At 46.6% G+C, this 23,086-nt stretch overlaps 1 protein-coding gene across 1 annotated transcript in view; it reads right to left on the reverse strand.

The window, feature by feature from the left end:
* Window positions 1–1,420: 1,420 nt before the first annotated feature.
* Window positions 1,421–23,086, reverse strand: part of RIMS4 (regulating synaptic membrane exocytosis 4) — a 76,327-nt gene continuing 54,661 nt past the window's right edge. Inside the window, exons 3-6 of the mRNA XM_065414801.1 lie at window positions 8,843–8,955; window positions 8,079–8,180; window positions 6,361–6,500; window positions 1,421–1,639 (exon numbers count right to left, since the gene is read on the reverse strand). Of these exons, the coding sequence (XP_065270873.1) occupies window positions 1,421–1,639; window positions 6,361–6,500; window positions 8,079–8,180; window positions 8,843–8,955 (574 nt within the window). The remainder of the gene's footprint in view (window positions 1,640–6,360; window positions 6,501–8,078; window positions 8,181–8,842; window positions 8,956–23,086) is intronic.

Raw genomic sequence — 23,086 nt, forward strand, 5'->3', positions numbered from 1 at the left:
GGAATGGGTGTCTCCAAGCATAAGATTTTGAATCACCTGAATGATCTAATATATCTAGAGAAATACTCCACTAATCTAGCACATGTGACTGTTTGAGAAAGCTGCTCTCTGCTTAGCAGCTGATAGAATGTACAGTACTTCTCTTTACTGCATTAACCTACAGGATTTGCTCTACAATTAACATCTGATGCACCTTTTTGCTGTTCTTAATCAACAAAATATACATGCTGTGACTACTATGTCTGTTAAATTTCCCCAACTGGTCTCCTGTGCCTGTACTTTGGGGAAGGCATCCTTCTCTTGTGGTTCACTTGACAATGCCTGTGTGTTAATGGGATTGTCTTAAGCAACACAACTTTTTTTTTTTTTAAGAGAGGAGAGGCATGTGCTCATTAGCACCCCTTCTTGGGTGGCAAACTGAGGTTTCTCTTTGCTACACCCTCCTTCCCTGTAGTAGAATAAAATGGTATTATTTCAGGTCAGTTCATAGCATGGCGTGTTAGCAGAGGAAGATGGCACTTCACAAGATATGTACCCAGAAAGAAGGAACAGAATGCAGAAGCTAGAAACCACCATGATGGAGGAATGAGCAGCAAAAACTAAGGGGGTCTGTAAATTGTGAAACGTCGTATCTGACAATGTGCTAGTAAATCACATCTCAAACTGCAAGTCTGATGTTTGACTCACATTTCCAGTGACCAGAATTGCAGCTAATTAGTTAGCTCGCCTCCTCCATTAGAACTGTCCGGTCTAACCAAAGCATACTCCACTTGTATTCCCATCGAACATGCTTCAGCAGCAGTGTTAGCCAGTACTGTATTAAAGACACTTGCTGGTAATTTGGCACAGTTTAAAACCATGGCAACAATCGTTTTATAGCTAACACGATTCTTTGATGTGGAATTTTTTCTAAAGACACAGTTGTAGTTCCTTTTTTCTTTTTTATGATTTGTAAGGAGATAGATCTTATAAAAAACAAAAATCCCGTGAAATGGTCCATTCCTGCTCTTTTCAGTTCAGATGTTTGCTTTCCAATCTTTCAGGCATTGTCAAAAAAAATTCTGTATTTTATGAATTTCTAAAACAAAGAAAAGAAAAATATCTTCCCTGCTCAAAAAATAAATAAATGCTGCAATTTTTTAGGGTTAATACTGATCTGAAACAAGGGTGCATGAATGACAGCCAGAGAAGTGAAACAAGAGGTGTATGTATAATTTCACAACTAGGACTCATGCCCCATGGCACCTGCTACTTGGATGGAGAGGGCATACGGCCCTCCCCCTTGTCTTCTGTCTAAGGTCACTCTTCCAGCTCCTCAAGAACCGATTGAACATGCAATGCACTTGAGGTCAGAGTTCCAGCAAACAAAACCTTGACAGCATATTTAAAAAACAGAAGCAGTTCCCCCCTTCCTTGCTCATTAAGACCTGTCACAGCAGGGTCCCACTGTGCTCTCCAAGGAAAGCTGCGAAGACTGGCGCAGAAGCGGACCTGTAGTGGGATCTACCATCGAGGAGGTAGGGAAAAGCTTGTACCAGCCAATTGCTAAAGTTGACAAATCCAGTTCTTCCAAGAGAACCCTGGCAACTCCCATGAAGTGTTTGCGCTCCATGCGTCCATAGATCCCCCAGACTATCACCTTGGAAATGAAAGGGGGGGGGGGTGACAGTTAGTTCTCAAGTAAAGAGCAGCAGAAGATTCATACTTTCGTTTTTGAAAAAAATAAAGATATTCACACTGAGCCAGATCCAAAGCTCATTCGAGTAAATGCAAAGACTCCCCTGGACTTTTATGGGCTATGGATCAGACATCCAGTTTTTACATCATGGAAAATACAGTCCTAAATCTCCACACCCCATTCAAAATAATAAGAGACTTTAGAAAAAGTGTTGTTGGACTTGTGCTGCAAAATCCCTGACTGCTTCTATTAGGCCCCAAGCTTATTTTCTGATGTGGTTTTGCAAAGCTTAATATTATTAAAAAAAAAAATTTCCCAGGGAAAAAAAAAAGTGTGTGCACACAAGTGTGTGTGTATTTTGTCTTGGGTTTAAATATTCTGCAGAGTTTGCAACAAACCCTGCAACACTGGACAGGGATATTAAGTCTCTCTGTGCCTCATTTTCCCATCTGTAAAATGAGGATACCAGTACTTCCTTTCTCCTACCCTTGTCTGGTTAGGCCCTGATCCTGCCAGCTGATCTGCACAATCCCCGTTCACAAGAATCTCAGCGAAAAAGAATTTTTTAAAAATATTGAATTCATTTTCAGAGCTGAATCTTTCAGCCAGAGCTCAATTAACTCCCCTTAGTAACAGTGAGACGAGACAGGTCTGCAAATCAAGCGTGGATCTAGAGGAACAATCTGGCCCCATATAGTCCATTTTTCTTCTAGCTTTGCATTAGCCTGAAGCTTGACATACGAACGAGACCAGATGCTCATTTCTCCTTCAAACTGCTGGAGTCATTTAAGCCTTTTTTAGGAGTGGAAGAATCAGGGGGGAAGTCTAGTATTTTAGACGCGTTTGGATCTGCTAAAATAAGGGCTAGATTCTGATATACTTACTCGCATTGAGCAGTACCAGGACTACTCCAATAGGAATCAGTGGAATGACTCCTGGAGTAAGATACTATACAATGCAAGGAAGGGTGACAGATAAAGTAATAAGTGACCATTTTAAAAGTACAAATATTCTAGGCACTTAGTAAGCTCCCTGAGAAGTCTCTCCTGTGCAAGCATCCTGGACGTGAATCGGATGTTCATGCAAGTTTCATCACATTGTAATTCAGGGGGCAGTATACTTGTTTATATCAATATTTAAGTATTTTAAGTTCTCTTTTGTGCAAGCATTACAATGGAAATTGAATAGACTGAATGTCACAGAAGAGGCCTGCTGAGAGAGAGGGCAGAAATGGGTCCACTGAACTGGAAAACCATGGTTAGACACTAGCTGTCAGAGGACTAAGTAGCAGCACCAAGAGCAAGCTCCATATTTGCTTTTGCATCCAGGTCTTGTGAAACATAACATATGGTGATGACACATGGTTACTCACCCGGAGAACAGGCCAGAAGCTACAGATTAGCAAGCTAGCTCTGCAATACAAGATGCATGCTTGGAGTTACATGGAGAGAAAGGGGAATAGACAGGGGAAAGAAAGTCTCCAAGACTACAAGGGAGATCTAATGAAAAAGGGCTGACAAAGACACAGGCAGCGGTGAAAGCAGAATCACACTTACGACGCAATGGATGGTACAACAGGTGCAGTAAGGGCCATCAGCACTGAAACAAACAAGCAAACTGGAAGCTTGTGCACAATCAAAATGGTCCCATTTGGTTTAAGACCGAGGTGATCAGAGACCTCAGAGTGAGGCCTCGGTTCTGCAGAGGAGAGGATGAGCGTGATGATGATGATGACTGAAGATGAATGGTGCCGTCTGGCTAATCCCTAGCAGCTTCCAGCTTCCTCCCATAGTCTCTGTATTAGCAGAATATTGCAGCTTTCTCAGGGCAGAGCTGCTGCCTCACCTGTAAGGTATCAGTAATGGGGAGGGGGGAAGATACATGCCAAATTAAGTCAAATTATTATTCAGAGAGCTAGAATTCAGGGGAGCTAGACACTGAAATCCGTGGCTTGGCTGGGGTATAAATTAGCATAGAATTCAGCCCCTATTTTTATTCTCTTTGAATAAGCTACAATGAGACATTAAGTGGCCTTTTTTTTTTTTTTTTTTAAGTTACATAATTCAAGTGGAGTGGAGTGGGAATAGTGGAACCACTGAGTTATGTCCAAGGATCCCACCCTGCTAGCTCTGTGTATGTCATTCCCTGAGTACTGCTCTCCCGCTAAGAGTCAGCTATCTGGGCTATTCCCCAACTAACAGTGCTGAAAGTGAAACATCTCAGAGGGCATCATTCTGTTGCCTTTGTTTAGTTACTTTTTGCTTGCAAATAGTTTTCACTGCCCCAGTCAGCACTGATAGTTGTAGCTGGGCTTGTAGCTGTAGCTAAGGTTACTAAATGACATGTGCCGTGGGGTGTCCTGCACAGCCGTCGATCATCAAAAATTACTGACTGGCAAGGTGACTGCTAAGGCCAACATCCATCTTGTCAGACACATGGGGTGTGTGGAGTTTAAATCAGCATATAGAATGTTGGATACTTCCTGAATGTTTTCCATAGAAGCAGCTGGTTCTCTATGGCTATGAATCTCTTATGTGCGTGGGTTGGTTGTTTTTTTTTTTTTTTTAAACACTAAACATTTTAAAAGGAGGTTGAGGACATGCAGCCTACGATAATCAGGATCCTGCACTGCGTTGGGTTTTGCTGGACTCATCACTTCTCATGGCGACAGTGACATGGACACCCTCCCACCTTACACTGTCCTGGAGAACGTGCCCTTTCTTCTCAGACGAGGACTTAGCCACTGTGATCCAGGGTAAGTTGTTTCAGCTCACTCTACTTGGGGGTGAATGTGAAAGCCACACAGCGGCTGTACCTTGTAGAGCATGCAACAATGCATCTCCAAAGAACAAAAGCTGATGGTAGCACATCCCACAGGTTTGCCTTGTACTCCACTGGCTTCCCCTCCTTTCTGGATTGAGTTAAAATTCCTTATAATTTACAAAAAACTCCTCCTGGGCTTGGATCTGGCTACCTGAATGACTGTCTGACCAGCATCCCCGAGCCATCAGCATGCTGCATGCCAGAGGAGCAATGTGGATGGGGTGCAATTCCGGTGCCCTGGCGGCAGTGTGTTCTCGGCAGCAGGATCCCAGCTGTGGACTTCCTTACTAGAGGAAAACAGGCTGAGCCAGACCCAATCATATTCCTAGCAAACTGCAAGCCCCACGTTTTTGCTAACACATTTCCCCAGTAAAGACACATTGTACCCATGGGAGTTCGATGGCTGGGATGATGGGAAATAAGAGCAAGAAAATGAGAGAACAAGGGAGAAAGAGAGATAAGGAGTGGAGAGAGAATAGGAAGCAGGGAAATCTAGCACTGTGGGGAGGCAGAGAGAGACCACCTCCCTTGGATACGGGTAGTGCTAAATAAATTTGCTTGGCACTTAGATACCAGGGTGATAAATACAATGGACAGGCAGACAAAATGAGAGGTCCAGAAGAAACCTGACCTAGAATGAGCCAGTTAAAAAGCAGATAGCTGCATATACAATCTAATTGGCTGCAACAGGAGTTCAGAGGAAGCTCCTACTGACTGATAGGGAGCTAATCAGGATGAATGAATATGCATGAGTGATGTGATTGGTAACCAATGTTTAGGGCCCTACCAAATTCACAGCTGTGAAAAACGCATCACGGACTGTGAAATCTGGTCTTTTGTGTACTTTTATTCTATACTATACAGATTTCACAGGGGAGACCAGCGTTTCTCAAATTACGGTCCCGCCCCAAAAGAGGGTGGTGGGTGGGGTGTCGCAAAGTTATCGTAGAGGGGTCACAGTATTGCCACCCTTACTTCTACGCTGCCTTCAGAGTTGGGAGGATGGAGAGCGGCGGCTGCTGGCCAGGTGCCCAGCTCTGAAGGCATCGCCCCGCCAGCAGCAGCACAGAAGTAAGGGTGGCAATACCACGATTCCATGCCACCCTTACTTCTGTGCAACTGCCTTCAGAGTTGGGTCAATTACAGTTACAACACCGATTTCAGATTTAAATATCTAAAATAATGAAATTTACGATTTTTAAAATCCTACAACTGTGAAATTGACAAAAATGGACTGTGAATTTGGTAGGGCCCTACCAATGTTCCACATTTCAGTGGAGATAAGCAGTAGAAACTTTAAAACTAATTACTCCAATGTTGCCAGCCAATCAACAGCCAGGATTTTATGTGTGTAATACATTTGGATGTGAATTAACAATACAAACTTTTTCAACCCCCTAAAACTAAGGAGAAAGGTTGGAAGTGTCCATAATGGGGCAGTAAATGTATCACAGTCAAAGAACAAAGACAGATGCAGACAAGACATTTGAGCAGGAGCTGGATCTAGAAGATTACTCTTAGTCTAGATAACAAAAACAAGCTGCATTCCATGATTCTTTAGCTATCGCAGGTACTTTGTACCTGGTAATGGAGAAAAATGGGCATTTTATCAGTACAGCCACATGCCAATGGTAACCCAAAAGGGTTTTAAATCAGAACCCATTTGAATAGGAGGACAACATTTTTCCTCTATGTTTGTCAAATCCAGATTGAGTGCATTTGGTACAATAAGTAATGGGACATATTTATGAATCAATAATTGTTAATTACTCTGATTTCTTAACAAACTCCGTATATTTCGGCGGAGGCTGAGTGCAGAGAGGGGAAGTCGTCTCATTTCTTCTCAGAGGTGCTCTTACCTGTAATACTTTGCCTTGTGGGCTCTCCGCAAACAGTAACACCTGGTTGTACAGGGGGTCTAATGATTTTCGAGCCACTTTTGTCTTCTTTTTTGCAATGCACACTCCATTTTCTAGTAGATATGCCTTGATGTAAGCCGCTGAAAGAAAAATGTAGGGTCAAAGCTAGAATCATAATGGTTCATGTTAGAAATGGCAGGATAAAACTTCTCAAATATTATTACGAAAGAGGTGTTTTCAGCTAAGGATTTTCTATCCAACTGTATTTTCAAGCAAGCACATACAGGAGCAGGTCCTCAAGGAATCAATTATGAAACACTTAGAGGAGAGGAAAGTGATCAGGAACAGTCAGCATGGATTCACCAAGGGCAAGTCATGCCTGACTAACCTAATTGCCTTCTATGATGAGATAACTGGCTCTGTGGATGAGGGGAAAGCAGTGGATGTGTTATTCCTTGACTTTAGCAAAGCTTTTGATACGGTCTCCCACAGTATTCTTGCCGCCAAGTTAAAGAAGTATGGGCTGGATGAATGGACTGTAAGGTGGATAGAAAGCTGGCTAGATCATCGGGCTCAACGGGTAGTGATTAATGGCTCCATGTCTAGTTGGCAGCCGGTTTCAAGTGGAGTGCCCCAAGGGTCGGTCCTGGGGCCGGTTTTGTTTAATATCTTTATTAATGATCTGGAGGATGGTGTGGACTGCACTCTCAGCAAGTTTGCAGATGACACTAAACTGGGAGGCGTGGTAGATACACTAGAGGGTAGGGATCGGATACAGAGGGAACTAGACAAATTAGAGGATTGGGCCAAAAAAAACCTGATGAGGTTCAACAAGGACAAGTGCAGAGTCCTGCACTTAGGACGGAAGAACCCCATGCACTGCTACAGACTAGGGATCGAATGGCTGGGTAGCAGTTCTGCAGAAAAGGACCTAGGGGTCACAGTGGACGAGAAGCTGGATATAAGTCAACAGTGTGCTCTTGTTGCCAAGAAGGCTAACGGCATTTTGGGCTGTATAAGTAGGGGCATTGCCAGCAGGTCGAGGAACGTGATCGTTCCCCTTTATTCGACATTGGTGAGGCCTCATCTGGAATACTGTGTCCAGTTTTGGGCCCCACACTACAAGAAGGATGTGGAAAAATTGGAAAGAGTCCAGTGGAGGGCAACAAAAATGATTAGGGGTCTGGAGCGCATGACTTATGAGGAGAGGCTGAGGGAACTGGGATTGTTTAGTCTCCAGAAGAGAAGAATGAGGGGGGATTTGATAGCTGCTTTCAACTACCTGAGGGGGGGGTTCCAAAGAGGATGGAGCTCGGCTGTTCTCAGTGGTGGCAGATGACAGAACAAGGAGCAATGGTCTCAAGTTGCAGTGGGGGAGGTCTAGGTTGGATATTAGGAAAAACTTTTTCACTAGGAGGGTGGTGAAGCACTGGAATGCGTTACCTAGGGAGGTGGTGGAGTCTCCTTCTTTGGAGGTTTTTAAGGCCCGGCTTGACAAAGCCCTGGCTGGGATGATTTAGTTGGGAATTGGTCCTGCTTTGAGCAGGGGGTTGGACTAGATGACCTCCTGAGGTCCCTTCCAACCCTGATATTCTATGATTCTATGAGCTCCCAGCTGGGCCAGGAGGCAGAGTCAATATTCTACCTGTCCTCAAGTGCTCCAGGAGGAAGGGATGTAGTGGGCTCTGAGTCACTTCAAACAGGCTGAAACACGCTACCTGGAAGGGTTTTGGAGCCGGGTTTGGGGGTCAGTCCTCGTGCCTGAACGATATCCACTTCTAGCTGTCCATTCCGCTCCTGTAAACCAATTTCCACGTCTCCTACATAACAAACCGGAAATGATTGAAGAGAATCAGAGAGCAAGAAGGCTTTTACATAACAAGTCTGATTGTTAAACGGTTTCAAAAAATCCTCATATCATGCACTGGTGACAACTGCAAGAAAAATGTTGGTCCAAAGTGCCTGTTTCCCTCCTGCATTACTCCAGCACCACGTTGGAGGGGGGTAACTCCGGGGCAATTCAAGCCCACATTTCCAAAAGTGATCTCTTATTGTCTCCTAACCCCAGCTGTGGAGACTCAGGCTAGTGCCATCTAGTCTCTAATCTCCCCAGAATTAGAGGCCACTTTGGAAAATGCAGTTGTGATGCACCACAAGAAAATCCTTAGAGCGTTTGTATGCTTCAGCGCATCGGAGAAATATGAAGCTGCCCAAGATGCATTTAGAGAATGCCCATTTTGGCTTGACCTTGCCTTTCGTATTTGAAGTATGTCAGAGGGACAGGTAATGCTGCAGATTACATAGCATTAACTAGAACAGGATGACACAAATCAAGAAAATCTAACGGGCAAGCACGTTTTATCGAACTGAGAACAGGGTTTGGGGCATGGGAAGAGAGGTGCTGGGCAGGTTAGTGGGTGGCTCGTGGGAGTGGTACATACAGTACTCATTTAAAACTGATCTCTGCCTTTCTGTTCCTTACCCATGGAGGTGGTGGCCAAGGTCTGACGACCAACAAATTGTGCAGGACCCATGCTCCCCAGGAAGTCACTAAACTGCCCAGCAGATGCCAGATGGACTCCACTGAAATTCAAGCTGCAAAATAAATTGATTTTGGCAAATCATTATTTCAGTACTTGAAAGCAACCTGCTGATTTAACAGTCTGATTTAATGTATGCCCAAAATGAACAGCTATCTTACGCAGACCTCTTCGTTTCAGAACTCATTGATTTCCATGCAGTCTAGTTACACATGATGCATTTAAAGTCCCCTTCTCCCCATCTAATAGTGCTGGAGTAGTTAGCTGTGATTACAATATTTCTTTATCTAGAAATTAATCACCTAGGATAAAAAAAAAAAAAATCAACTCTCCTGTCCCTGGTTCAGGTGCTTCCCATCACCTCTTCCCTGCAGGATTAAAGCTGAACAATGTCTGGGGTGGCCTGTAATTAAGTGCCTGGTAGTTGGTTCCTCCTTCCCCCTTTTTAAAAAACAAAACAAGGACAATAGTGCTTTGGGGTGGGAGGGGTTTCAAAGTGATTGAGCTCAGGTGAGGGATGCCAAACTGAGAAACCTCCCTCCCTCCCGGAATATGCATCTTTCCTGACCCACAGGGACCCCATGTAAGGGTAGTACATTTTGCATTCTGAATCAAATGCTTTTGCAGCCTGGCAGCATCCAGCATGTTCCCTGGGTAGTTTTCATTCAGCAAAGAGTCTGAAATTATCATGAAGACTAATCCTGCTGCATCCCATGATGAATATGCAGGACGTACAGACTGTTCCTTCAAACCATGGTGGAGGGATACAGTACTGCAGCAAAAAAAATATGGAGCTGTTAGGGATGCAGGCTTGTGATATGAACCCATTTGCAAGGCATCTATGGCCTTGTCTGCTTTGGGGTTTTAGCCACTGGTATAGCTACATGGGTGCAAACCTACAGTGTAGATGTGGGGCACACAAGTGTAAGCTGCGCCAGTGCAAATCACAGTTTACACTGGTGCGCTGCATTTGTATTAGGGGCTTGTGCCAGTGCAGCTACACAACTGCCTAAAAAGCCCTTGTAGACAAGGCTTGAACTGTCCCCCCACGGGTTCCTAGTCTGTTTATACATATGATTGGCCCTGCTTTTAACCCATCTTCCCCATGGAAGCTGCTACACATGAATCCTAAATGTAATTATGAGTCCTCTGTAGTCACGTCCCCACAGGGGGAGACACACCTGCTTAGTGACACACTTCACAGCTTCTTAAAATTGGGTCCTTAAAACCAATCTGTAATAAGGGTCAAATGTTCACTAACGCTCAGTCTCCAATCAGTACAAATCAAATTTTGCAAAATGGTAGCTAACTTACACTAACACAGGGGTTGGCGAGGGGCTCTGCTTGGCCGTGGGGCGGGGGGAGAGACATTAGACCCAAGTATATACTATTTAGTCAGCTGCAACTACTCTTATTAGCTATCCACAAGCCCAGCATCAGCCCACTGTGCATAATTACTTCCCCGTATGAGTAGCAAACCTGCCCAAAGAAATCAGAGAGCTGGCATGATAGCCCAGCCCGAGCCCCACACAAGTAGCTGAAAGAGCATCGCACACTTACACATTAAGGGCCAGATTTTCAAAAAAAGCTCAGCAAGCTGGGTTCTGTGGAAAATCTGGCTAGAAGCGTCATAGTGGGAGCTGCTGGGTGCTGAAAATCCAGCCCTGAGCACTTTCAAAATTCAGCCCAGTGCAAAACGCCCACAGATCTGCATTAAGTGGAGCGCAAGCTTGGGGGAAACCCTCTGCACAGGGGTCAGTTTCCCCCCAAGTCTCCTTGAATTAAGCGTTTTCACCCTGTGTCTCCTGGTTGTGCAATAGTTCCAGGTGGTATTTCCAGACAAGCCTCACATGGCATGATCGATAATCAGCACTAATTGCAGACAAGGCTGATGCTTTTGCTTTATTTTGGATTCAGCTGTTGAAGTCTGCATCACTGATTCTTCAGCTGAGAGAGGCACCTCCCCACTGAAGCATGCTATCCTCTGGGGGAAGGTGTAACTACTGGCTGCAGTCTGCTTCCAATCAATGCTATATTCCCACTTCTCTTCCTGGCTTTCTTCTCCCCGCTCTGCTGGAGGATGGAGTCTGTCTGCTCTGAGGCAGCACTTTCCCAAGTTAGTGCTGCTGGGAGCAGAGGAACAGGACAGATATACTGAACGTGAGATGGAGCCCTGGAGAAGGGACCTTTGAGTCCAGTCCTGCACAGAGACAGTGCTTACTACTGGGAGTAGTGAGTGGCTGGCGGGGGTGGGAGGGCCAAAACTGAGCAAGTAGCATTGTGACCCAGTGCATGTGGGTCACAGCACCACTCAGGTCATGATGGAGGTGCCGTGAGGCCAAAGCTATGGGGCACTGTGACCCCCATGCACCAGGTCACAATGCCACTCAGTCACGTTTGGCCCTGTCATCCCGTCATGACAGAGGGCTGCAGGGCCAAACCTCAAAGGACAGCAGGGTGGCCAGTGCTGTTTCTCCTTGCCACTACCGGAGAACCAGCTCTCCCCACCAGGGGCCTGCCTGGCCTAACCCCACTTCCAGCCGCCAGTATCCCCTCTGCTCTGCCCCCAGAGCTTGCATAGTGACAGCTTCAAGCCCTGCTACAAGTGCAGGGAGCTGCGGGGAGTGCCCGCATAGGGGAGCTGGCCAGGAAAAGGGCAGCAGGGTGCCACAGGGAGGCAGACATGAGAGGGTTTTGTCTAGGGCTGAGGGATGGGACTCCGTGGGTGATTCCATTTTGTTTCCTTGCACTGAGCTAGAGTTTTGTTGAAGAAACTTAGAGCCAGAATCCCTTGAGGCACCATATGTCGGGCGCCCCATGCGAAAAAATTGCTGAGGGTGCCCCTGTGAGCAGCCCTGTGACTGTAAAACCTGCAATGCAGAGATCTCCCCTCTCCGGATGAGACACGTGGGTTGCGGGGCGGGATCAGTGTCCCAGCCTCTCTTGCTTTAGCTACGTTCCCACCACTGGGTGTTCCTCCAGGATCGCCCAGCAACTGTGTCCTGCATGTTGCCATCTCTCCCGCAGCTGGAATCCACACAGTCACTGCCTGTTCCCGCTGTGGTCTTCCCTGGCCACTGTCCCCTCCATGCAATCTGGGACTGCTTCAGGTCCACGCAGCCCTAGCCTATGCCTACGCCTACGTGGATGGTGCTGCACCTGGGTATCAGCCACCCCCTCTTGCCTTGTCAAAAGGCAACTGCCACTGGAGGTGGGGAATGGGGAACGGAGTAACTACATGGGTGCGCATGAGACCCCAGCATGCTCGAGCTGCCGGTGGTACATCCCACGGAAGCCAGCGTGGCTACCCACAGTAGTGAGGCACCATGCTTGGGGTACGTCTTCACTACCTGCCGGATCGGCAGGTAGTAATCGATCTATCGGGGATCAATTTATCGCACCTCGGCTAGACGCGATAAATCGATCCCCGAACGCGCTCCCCATCGACTCCGGAACTCCACCAGAGCGAGAGGCGGAAGCGGAGTCGACAGGGGAGCCGCGGCCATCGATCCTGCGCCGTGAGGATGCGAGGTAAATCAATCTAAGATACGTCGACTTCAGCTACGCTATTCTCGTAGCTGAAGTTGCATATCTTAGATCGATCCCCCCCCCAGTGTAGACCAGCCCTTGGTGTTCACACTCAAGCTAGTTGGTGAGAACTTCGTAAGAGCACTTCTGTCCCCATGGGCGTTGGCAATAATCCTGGGACAAAACAATAGTTCCTGCCTAGAAAAGTACTATGCAGCCTCAAGCAAAGCCACAGCTTCTGCCTGGGGACAGGACAGGAGAGGAAAATAAAGCTGTCTAGAAAGTTAGCAAGCCTGAGAAGAAAGATCTGCAGCAAGGACTGAGCTAGATCTGCTAAAATAAGGACCTTCTAAGTCAGCTTGATGTGTTGTATGTGCTCCAGTGCTTATACAGCAGCTTGGGAAGCTGCACTGGCATCTGGAAGGAAAGCACTGGGCTCTTCTGGCAGAAAGGTAGGTGGAGTAAGTGAGAACAAATGGTTTCCTTTGCCATAGTTCAGATCAAATGACAGCTCTTGGGAAGACATGCAACAGATGCCAAACTTAGCAAGGGATGCACAGTCCCGCTGCTCTCAGGGGAGAAGCATCACTTGGAGCTGTCAAACTCAGGCTTGTGAAGCACCCATGGACACAGTTTAGCAGAAGACCTACCCCTGGCAGGGGGTTGGCCGTCGCCTGGGTGATCTATTCTAGGTTCCAAACTCAGGGACTGTGGCAGACTTTGAGATGTATCCGTTTCCTGGGTCAGTACAAGCTTCTCTTTGGAACTTGCAGTGTGGCTCTAAAACCTGCAGGACTGAACCAAAGCACTTCTGAAAGCTCCCTCATTTCCTCCTTCTGAAACGGACAGCAGCCCCAGAACAGCTCAAGTGTGACTATTCACTCATGGCTCTGGTCTTTCAAACTCTGGCTGGCTGTTCCTGAGAGTTCTCCCGCTGCTGTTTGCTGCTTCACAGTACACAGGGCACTCAGCAGCTGACTTTCCTGCCAGTCCTTTGAAGAAATTCATCTGTTTCTCTCCAACTGCCCTTGATTCAGCAATAATCTTTCCAATTGAATTCTCAGGTTGGGAGCATTGGCAGAGAGACACCGTTTACAAGTAGGCCAGCCTCACACAAAAAAGAGGCAGCTCCAGCTTGGGTTCCAGCCAGCAGATGGTTTTCAAACACACTGGAGTGAATCTGAAAGGGCTTTATTATCCCATCACTGAGTATGCCTCAGCTCTGGCCTCATTTCCTTTCCTCTCAAATCAAGCACAGTGGATATGGAGAAGAGTCATTTTCCTTCCAAAACCCTCTACCCTACGGTTACAATCTCTCCTTCCCTCAGTCTGTGACATATAAGCAGAATGGGGTTTGTTTAATTAATCCTAACTTTTTCTTTTTTTGACGTGTCAACTTCAGCATATTTTCCATACAGTTTAGAAAATGAACTCATGGGATTCTTTTGTTTCCATTCAATATTCAAATTCAGATGCTATTTGACAAAAGACCCTCCACCTTAGATAGAGGAAAAGGCCACAAATCGGCTCTGACCACATAATGTGCTGATTTTTCTTCTTCAAACCCAACAAAAAGCTGCTAAAAATAGCTGCCAGAAATAAGGAGGTAGCGTTTCTCATTGGACTTGCAAAGTGACTGCTATAACTAGTGAAGCCCCTGGGACCAGGCAGAGCAGGGTTGTTGCTGCAGTACTAGCTCATGCTGCAAAATAACACATGCAAAGATTGTCAGGTGAAATTTGTCAGCATTTTCACAAGTTTGGCAGAGAGTCTGTACTCTGTACCCTTTAGACAGGCAAGTGCAGGAGCTGAAGCCATGGCTGGCCTGAACATGGCTGCATCCCAGCTGGCTGAATAGAAAAGAGAATCCATTTCTCTTCCACGGTCCTCTGCTCCCATTTACACTGACTAGAACCCTTTTGTCATGGTGGCATTTTAATGAAATTAGGGCTGATGGATTTTTCACATGGAACTTGACTCCTTCACTGACCTACAGGTATGTACAGCACCAGGGAGGGCAGCGGTGCCTGCTGGGCGCGTGGAGGACCTATTCTGTATGATCAGGGGAGATCAAAGGGCAGCCCTGCTCAGTTTGACCCATGGCTGCAGTCATCTTCAATAGAGAGGTGTAGACCAGAGAGACAAGCAGAACAAACCATGGCCGTGCATATGAAGAGACCATGGCTGTTGAGTACTGATCCTGGAACATTCAACACCACGAGCACAAGCCCCTACCACTTGGGCTAATGGAGTAGACCAGTGGTTTTCAACCTTTTTTCATTTGTGGACGCCTAAAATATTAGAATGGAAGTGTGGATCCCTTTGGAAATCTTAGATATAGTCTGCGTACCACAGGTTGAAAACCACTGGCATAGACGGTATCAGAGGGGTAGCCATGTTAGTCTGTATCCACAAAAACAACGAGGAGTCCGGTGGCACCATTAAGACTAACAGATTTATTTGGGCATAAGCTTTTGTGGGTAAAAAAAAAACCCACTTGTCATTTTTTTGGAGTAGACAGCTAAGCAGGATTTATTGTTAAGTTGTAAACGGCAGGCTATTACAGTTGCTGCTACTACCCACTAGAGGGAGACAAGATCACAGACACAGGCTTAGTTTATTAGACTTCTAATGCAATGCACCATGTTAATCCAAACAGCCATGCAGCGTTAGTACTCTGGCAGACAGATTTGCAAAGATGTTAGGTATGCAATGTACTGGCAAAATGTGTATTTAATTACCCTTGTTGGGTTTGCAAATGGAGTAATTACATGTGCAAGTGATGTACTTCTGGAGGTACATTTGTAAGAACGTAGGTGTGCAAAATTACATGATTTATGCACACAATCCACAATCCTAATAATTGTGAGAGCAAATTAAGCCTGTATTCGCATAGTTAGTTATATACCTTATGACTTTAGAAATCTGCCCGGTGCTCTCTGCAGGCTGCATGCCTATCCTGAAGATTGGCGCATCTGAAATCTGTCCTATTTAGTGCAGTGTAAGTATGGCTTAAAAGGCCCCAGGCCAATTGTTGATGCAGCGCCAGTGGCCCACCACCTGCCCCTGTGTTCACCTGATGTTGTGCGTAGCCCAGCAAATGCCATTGCTGGTTTTATGCCCTTCACTGCCAAAAGAGACAATTCCTTCTTTGCTGGACCATCTCCCTTTAAATATATTCAAATTCCTGAGCTGCTTTTTCAAAGCCTGTTTGGGAACGGAGAGTGGTTTGAACAGTTAGGTGGACAATGCCAATGTCAATAATGAATGGTTCGAAGAAAATCCAGAGCACCAGAGCTTATCGCCTCTGTCCCGCATACAGCCATGCTCTTCCTCTCCTCAGCCCAGCGCATGGTGTGTTATGCAGAGCTCCTCCCAGCACAGCCAGCTTTGGAAAGACACATCATTAATTTCTTTTCTTGTCCCTGTGGAGTTTGTGACCTCTTTTCACATCTATTTTTAAATCACTTCTGGGATCTTGTGCACCAGGTGCTGTCATTAAGTTATAAAAAAGCTGGCACTTGCACTCTTACCGTTCACATACTCTGGGCTCTTTCTTTCCAACTTCCACCCCATTTGGTGAGTCCTGACTCCGAGTATCAGTATCCATTGGAATATACCATTCTCCTCTCTAACTCTCTCTTTTTAGGAGCTTGCTTTGCCTTTGGTGCAACTCAGAACAACCTGGCAGGTGCTCTAAATCAGTGGTTCTCAACCAGGGGTACGTGTACCCCTGGGGGTGCGCAGAGGGCTTCCAGGGGATACATCAGCTCATCTCGATATTTGCCTAGTTTTACGACAGGCTACATAAAAAGCACTAGTGAAGTCAGCACAAACTAAAATTTCATACAATGTCTTATCTATACTGCTCTATATACTGTACACTGAAATGTAAGTACCATATTTATATTCCAATTGATTTATTTTCTAAGTATATGGTAAAAATGAGAAAGTCAGCAATTTTTCAGCAATAGTGTGCTGTGACGCTTTTGTATTTTTATGTCTGATTTTGTAAGCAAGTAGTTTTTGAGTGAGGAGAAACTTGGCAAGACAAATCAGACTCCTGAAAGGGGAAAGGTTGAGAGCCACTGCTCTAAATTGTGCCAGCTTGCAATGACCTAGTATTGGTAGGCACTCACCACTGGAGGACCTTGTTGCAGCCTGGTGCGGAACTTCAGTTGTGTCTCTGCCTCAGTTTCCTCTTATGGACTATCAATAACTTCAACGAGGTTTATAGATAGTGAACCGTGCCCCTTCAGGGTCTTGCTTATTTAATCAACAGCCAAACATGGTATGCAAACAAGCCTTCAATCCAGCATCCTAGCTGGTATTCTTAGTCAGCCAGCCCCCAACTGAGTCCTCCTTTCTACTCCCTCCAGGGTTTCACGTGTAAGATCCTCGCAACCCAGGACCCTCCTCTGGAGTCAGGAAGGGTTCCTTCCCTGGACTCTGCAGCTCTTCCCTGGAGCAGTGCGTAGTTCCCCAACAACCTGACCCTCATGCCTCTGTCGGTTAAGTCCTTTTGCTGGGGCTGAGCCTCCCGCTAGGGTTTTGCCCCTCATTGCTCTCTTGGGACCAGGGGCACCTTTCCTAGATCCCCTTTTCTAGTGAGCTCTCGAAACAGCTCCCCTGAGAAGTCCCTCTCCTCCAGAGCTTTCTCTGGGTTCTGGGGCCTCCTGACTGAGCCCTCCTGAGTCTTTTATTAGGCTCAGCTGCTCCTTGCCTAATTAAGTGCCTCCCGGCCACTCAGGCAATTAACGATCCACAGGTGGGTCTGGGCTGGTTCATTCGCCTTAGCTGAGCCTGTCACAGGTAGGGCGGGTGTCTGACCCCTTCAGTGGGCCCTGTGTTACCCTGTGACATGGCCCTACATCGGCAGTTATGCCAGCACAAAAGAGCTGCAGCAAGTCTCCTCCCGCCCTCTGTAGGGCCCTGGTGTAGGGCCACTGTGCCTGAGAGCCCCAGTAGAGTAGCTAGCGGGGTGCACGGGAAGCAGCCGCTTCCCCTCAGCAAATTTGCCAAAAGCGGCGCCTTTCCAAAGGCGGACGGAGGAGCGAGGGAGGGCGCAGGCTGACTGCCCGCAGCGCGGCCGGCAGCCATGGGGGGTGGCGGGCACGCGGCCGGAGGAGCGGGAGGGGGGGGGGGAAGGCACAGGCTGGCCGCCCGCAGGCCGCAGCGCGGCCGGCAGCCATGGGGGGTGGCGGGCACGCGGCCGGAGGAGCGGGGGGGGGGAGGCACAGGCTGGCCGCCCGCAGGCCGCAGCGCAGCTGGCAGCCATGGGTGGGCGGCGGGCGCGCGGCCGGAGGAGCACGGGGGGGGGGGGAGGAGTGCAGTTTAACATAACCATCACACTGCCAAGCTGACCTGGGGGGGAAAATCTGTCCCAACCCCAGATCTTGGGATTACATGGACTCTGAGCACGTGCGCAAGCCTCACCAGCCAGGCATCTGTACTAGCTACTGATGAGACCCTTGCGCTGTTCTGCTGCCCACACCACAAAGCCAACGGTTGCTCCAGCCTGGAGCGCAGCATGTGGCCTGCAGCGCGGCCGGCTGCCGCGGCCGGAGGAGCGGGGGGGGGGCAGGCTGGCGGCCAGCAGCCGCGGGGGGATGGCGGGCACGGCCGGAGGAGCGGGGGGGGGGGGGCAGCATGGCGGCCGGAGGAGCCATGGGGGGGGAGGGGCGGTGCGGCCGGAGGAGGATCCAAGGGGGCGTGGCCAGAGGAGGAGCCAAGGGGGGCGCCTTTTTTATGTTTGCTCCCCCTCCTCTTAGAAGCTGGCTACGCCACTGGAGAGCCCCCCAGTGATGGGGGTATTCTGTAACAGCATGGCAGCCCCACGCCAGTGGGTCCGTGCCAGGCTCCACCCACTGGTGTAAAAGGGGCTGTATCATGCTGCACAATCAGGGCTTCCACCCTCCAGCACACGAGGTCTGTCCCAACTCTTTTCAACCATGTAAATCAAATGACTCCGTGAGTTCTGCAGGATCAGAATATCTGGCCTGAATTTAAACCCAATAGAGAGGAAGTGATTCCCCATTACCTTACACCTGGGTCACACTGGTGGCACTGGGTTAACTTCAGTGAAGTTACACAGCCACAGCATAGTCAGACAAAGGCGATTTTCTTTTCACTCCCTTCTGTAATTTTCATGGATTCATTAACACACTACAAGCAACAGGCTACTTGTGATCAACTCAAACTTGTCAACTGTCTGAAATGGGCCACTCTCATTACCACTTCAAAAGTTATTTTTCCTCCCTTGGTATCCTGCTGTTAATTGAATTGTCTCGTTAGACTGACCTCACACTTGGTAAGGCAACTCCCATCCTTTCATGTATTTATACCTGCTCCTGTATTTTCCACTCCATGCATCTGATGAAGTGGGTTCTAGCCCATGAAAGCTGATGCCCAAATAAATGTGTTAGTCTCTAAGGTGCCACAAGGACTCCTCGTTGTTTAAACATGAAAACATTACTCAGAGATACTACAGTCAGTGCTTTCCACTAGGGGGTTAGGATTCCAATATTTCTCACGGCCTAAAAGGGAATGTCTCATAAACCATATATTTTTAAAGGCTCCTCGATTGTTTTGTATGCAGTATGAAATAGAGAACTCCTTCTGAAATGGCATGTGTTCAGAGACAGGATGCTGCAAGGATCAGAAATTATTATTTCCTAAAGAAACATTCCCGCCCCCCACACACTGTGTAAATTGTCAGTAATAAGTGAGTTGCCTGAATGTGACCACATTGCAGCAGATAACTTTTTAGAGTTGAGTTAAGACTTTCTTTCATAGCTTCAATTATGACACAGGTCAGCCCTCTGTTTCTGTCTTCATACACTATAAGAAGCATGTCTAGCTGTCTTTCTCAGGGAAAGGAGATAAGTTTCCTATAAGACTGAGAATGCTGCTACTTCATCACTTCATTGGAAGTGTGGAAGATTTCAGAGGGTCCACCCAGCCTCCCAGTTTCCATGAAACTGAAATGTTCTGTGTAATAATTGGGCATCCCAGCTGTTCATAGGCATAGTTTGATTTCTATATTTGAGGGGGCAGCTCCAGTCAGGCCAATGGGGCTATGTGTTGGGGAGGCAAATTCCACACCTGCCTGAGGCTTGCAGTTTTTTGGGGGGTGGGGGGGCAACACCCTGCCTGCTCCCACCAAACTACGCCCATGGTGCTGTGTAATAATCTAGCTCATTTTTAAGGCATCCCAACATTCAGATTTTATAATCTCTATCTAGTTTAGTGGCCAGCTGAATATTTGTCAGCTCAGCAGGATGCAGAATTTCTTTGTTTAGGTTGTAGTATTTAACCCAAACTCTCTCATTTTAAATGTTGACAGTACACAGTGGACATTATTAGTCAATTGCATGCCTGACTTGCTACAAGAGAATAGTACCTTGGAACATGTCCAGTTAGGCAGCATGAATCCAGTTTCTTCCCTGGGAACCTTCACTTCACCTATCTGTCTTAAGGTTTTCTATAAAACCCATCACCATACTGTCTTGAAGTAATGACACAGCTCTGTTTAGGCATCTGTATTTAGCTATGCAACATTCTTTGCTATCTGAGCCCTACGCCAGCTCTTCCACAAGCTCTGCTGACACATTTCTAGCTCTGGTCCATAGCCCCCTCCCCACCAACTACCCTAGTACTTTCTGCAGCAAAGCTTTCTAGCAGCATGGTGTACCAGCTAGTTTTCTGTAACAGTGTTCTCCATTGGTACTGCAAGTTCCTTCTGTTCTATTATTTTTGGCCATGTTAACAATATTATCAAAAGTTCTTCAGTGAAATCTGCACAAGAGACCTCTCCCACCCCCACCTTATTAGGCAAGCTCCTAGTATCCCACCACAACGTATCCTCAAACATACTGGATTCAAATCTACTCTTGACTACATTACAAAATTACATCTATTAAGCAACTGAAATTTTCCAGTTCCTTGACTGGTTGCTTGGGATGGGTTTCCCTGTAATTATACATCTGGATATATAGCTTTCAGAGATATGTTCTCTCAATGCCACATTTGTCAAAACTTTAAAGAGAAGACATGGCAAATGACAAGGTGTCCTTGCTGGACAGGCTTGCTAATTTCCTCACATATTACACAATCACTCTTCTGCACCTTCACTAGTCACCACCTGCTGAGCTCTTCTGAGACGAGCAAATCACCTTTGCTTCCTGCAACCTAATCATCCCAGCAGTAGTTAGCAAAAACAAGAAGGCCTACAAGCACCACACATTATAGCCTCTGGCCACCGGCAATCTTCTGTTCCAGGGCTGTGTGTCCTCACACAGCATTTAAAAAATAAATGGCTGGCAGGAAGTTATATAACAGTCCCTGCAGGGGCGCTGGAACCATTTGTATTGTAAACCCTGTCTATAATGGAATCCACTTCAAGGTACCAGAGTAGCAGCCGTGTTAGTCTGTATCCGCAAAAATAACAGGAGTACTTGTGGCACCTTAAATTTGTTAGTCGCTAAGGTGCCACAAGTACTCCTGTTATTTTCACTTCAAGGTAGGGAGTGATGCAGCACCCCCTCCCCCTCGCACCCCTAGAGTTCCAGCACCTATGAGTCCCTGTTTCCCTCCTGAATGTCGTGTAACATCATTTGGTTCAGAGGGAGCAAAACCCCGGTATAACAGAGCTTGAGCAGAGGATAAGGCATGGAGGGACAAGGCTCAAATCTGAATTTCTTTGCTCCTTGTTAAACTATCAGATGTTTATTTGTAAGTTCCACACACAAGCCAAATTCTGATCCATTTGCTCATGACACTGTATGCTGGGCGCGTACTGAAACAGATAACTCTCCTCCTTTCAGACATTTTCAAATACCTATTTTTGAAAATTTCTCTTGAAAATTATTTCAAAGTACTTATTGGTAACAGCACAACTACCGTGCTGTAAAAAGATTAAATACGTGAGTTTTTTCGTATAACAAAGATTAAAGAGTGCCATTATAAAGGCTCTGGTAAGCACCTCTTTTTTAGACCCAACAGTGCTTTGAGGTAACCATATTCTTATATAACACAACTTTAAATGAAATCATCTGGATTTCACACACAGTGATAGTCACACTTAATCCCCACTATAAACTAGGTCATTTAGAAGGTTACACAAAGGAAAATTCTACCACTGTAATTCTATTGGATCTGAAATGAGAGGAGTACAACTCTTGCTAGCCACACGCCCAATTAATTAAATATTGTTAAATTTGTTAAAAGCATGTATAACTCCAAATTACTGGGAGCAGAGATTCTGTTCCCTCCTTCAGGAAAAAGAAAACTCCAGAGCTTCACCTGCAGACTGAAAGGTACTGAGGATTAATGGGCTGTCGTTAAGAGATCTTCCAGGTAATCCTCCCCTCGTGGAGGATTATAGAAAATACACTCCGAGTTTCCAAAGCAAGCACTTTTGGAGAATGGACCTAGAACCTCCTGGAAAGAATTTGCATACTGATGTATGGCTTGAAATATTGGCGCAATCTTATCTTGTTAAAGATTGGTTTGTTAAAGGCCTTAGGCTAAGACGGTCTCTGTCCTCATTATGTCTGTAGCAGTAAGAAACCAAGCACTAAAAAGAAAACCCTGCCAGAGCTAATGTGGTCACATGAATCTCCTTTTCTCCTGCTGTAATTGTGTTCTGCGGGCTGCGAGAGAGGCAAAAATGGATTTGGTTTAAATTTCTGGTTCTCAAAACTCCTCCCCAAATGCTTCCCTTCTTTGTTAAGAACAAGAACACTAAAAATAATCCAAAATCCCAACATGTTTCTAGCACATACAGCCCTATGGGCTCTTCGTGCTCTCAAACCTGTTTGCTAGTCACTTGTGCTTCTGACGGATAATTGCCGATACCTGAGGGGATTCTAAAGGAGTTCAATTAACTGAGCTGAGAAAAAAAGCACACAACAAACATTTATCACCCTTTCCAGAGGAGTACGGGGAGGGCTATCCCATGCCTGGCAGAGCCCTCTAAAACATTCTGACTTCTTATTTGAGAAAAAATGGTTATAACAGGAATTTTATAGCAGCTTTAACAAATATGTGGGGGTTGCAGGAGAGGATTTATTTTCCTATACCAAGCTTATAGTTTTTTTAATTAATGGAGATCTCCTAGAACTGGAAGGGACCTTGAAAGGTCATCGAGTCCAGCCCCCTACCTTCACTAGCAGGACCAAGTACTGATTTTGCCCTAAATCCCTAAGTGGCCCCCTCAAGGATTGAACTCACAACCCTGGGTTTAGCAGGCCAATGCTCAAACCACTGAGCTATCCCTCCCCCCCATTGTGTGTTATTCACCTTTGCAAGTGCAGCACACCACAGCACAATGGCATTTACCGAGGTGCAATATTTTCGTTGGAAGAGGCTTCTATTTCTCTGCCAATGCCAGGCCATGGCTGCGTGGCTATGCAGTAATACTGCACAGATGTCCCAAAGGATTGTACAGCCTTTTTGAGAGGCCAAACTGCATCAATGTAAAGGAAAGAATCCTGCCCTGCAGGGAAAGCAGATTCTCAGCCTGCATTGCCAAGGGACAGGGCTTAATCTCTAATCCTCTGAGTCTGGAGTGAAGGTAGAACTCAGAGGGGCAGGATTGTGGGAGTATGGCAGGCTATTTCCCTGGAGGGAGGTCCTCCCAGAGGAGATAAGCTACA

Source organism: Emys orbicularis, chromosome 12, assembly GCF_028017835.1.
Source record: "Emys orbicularis isolate rEmyOrb1 chromosome 12, rEmyOrb1.hap1, whole genome shotgun sequence".
Lineage (NCBI taxonomy): Eukaryota > Metazoa > Chordata > Testudines > Emydidae > Emys > Emys orbicularis.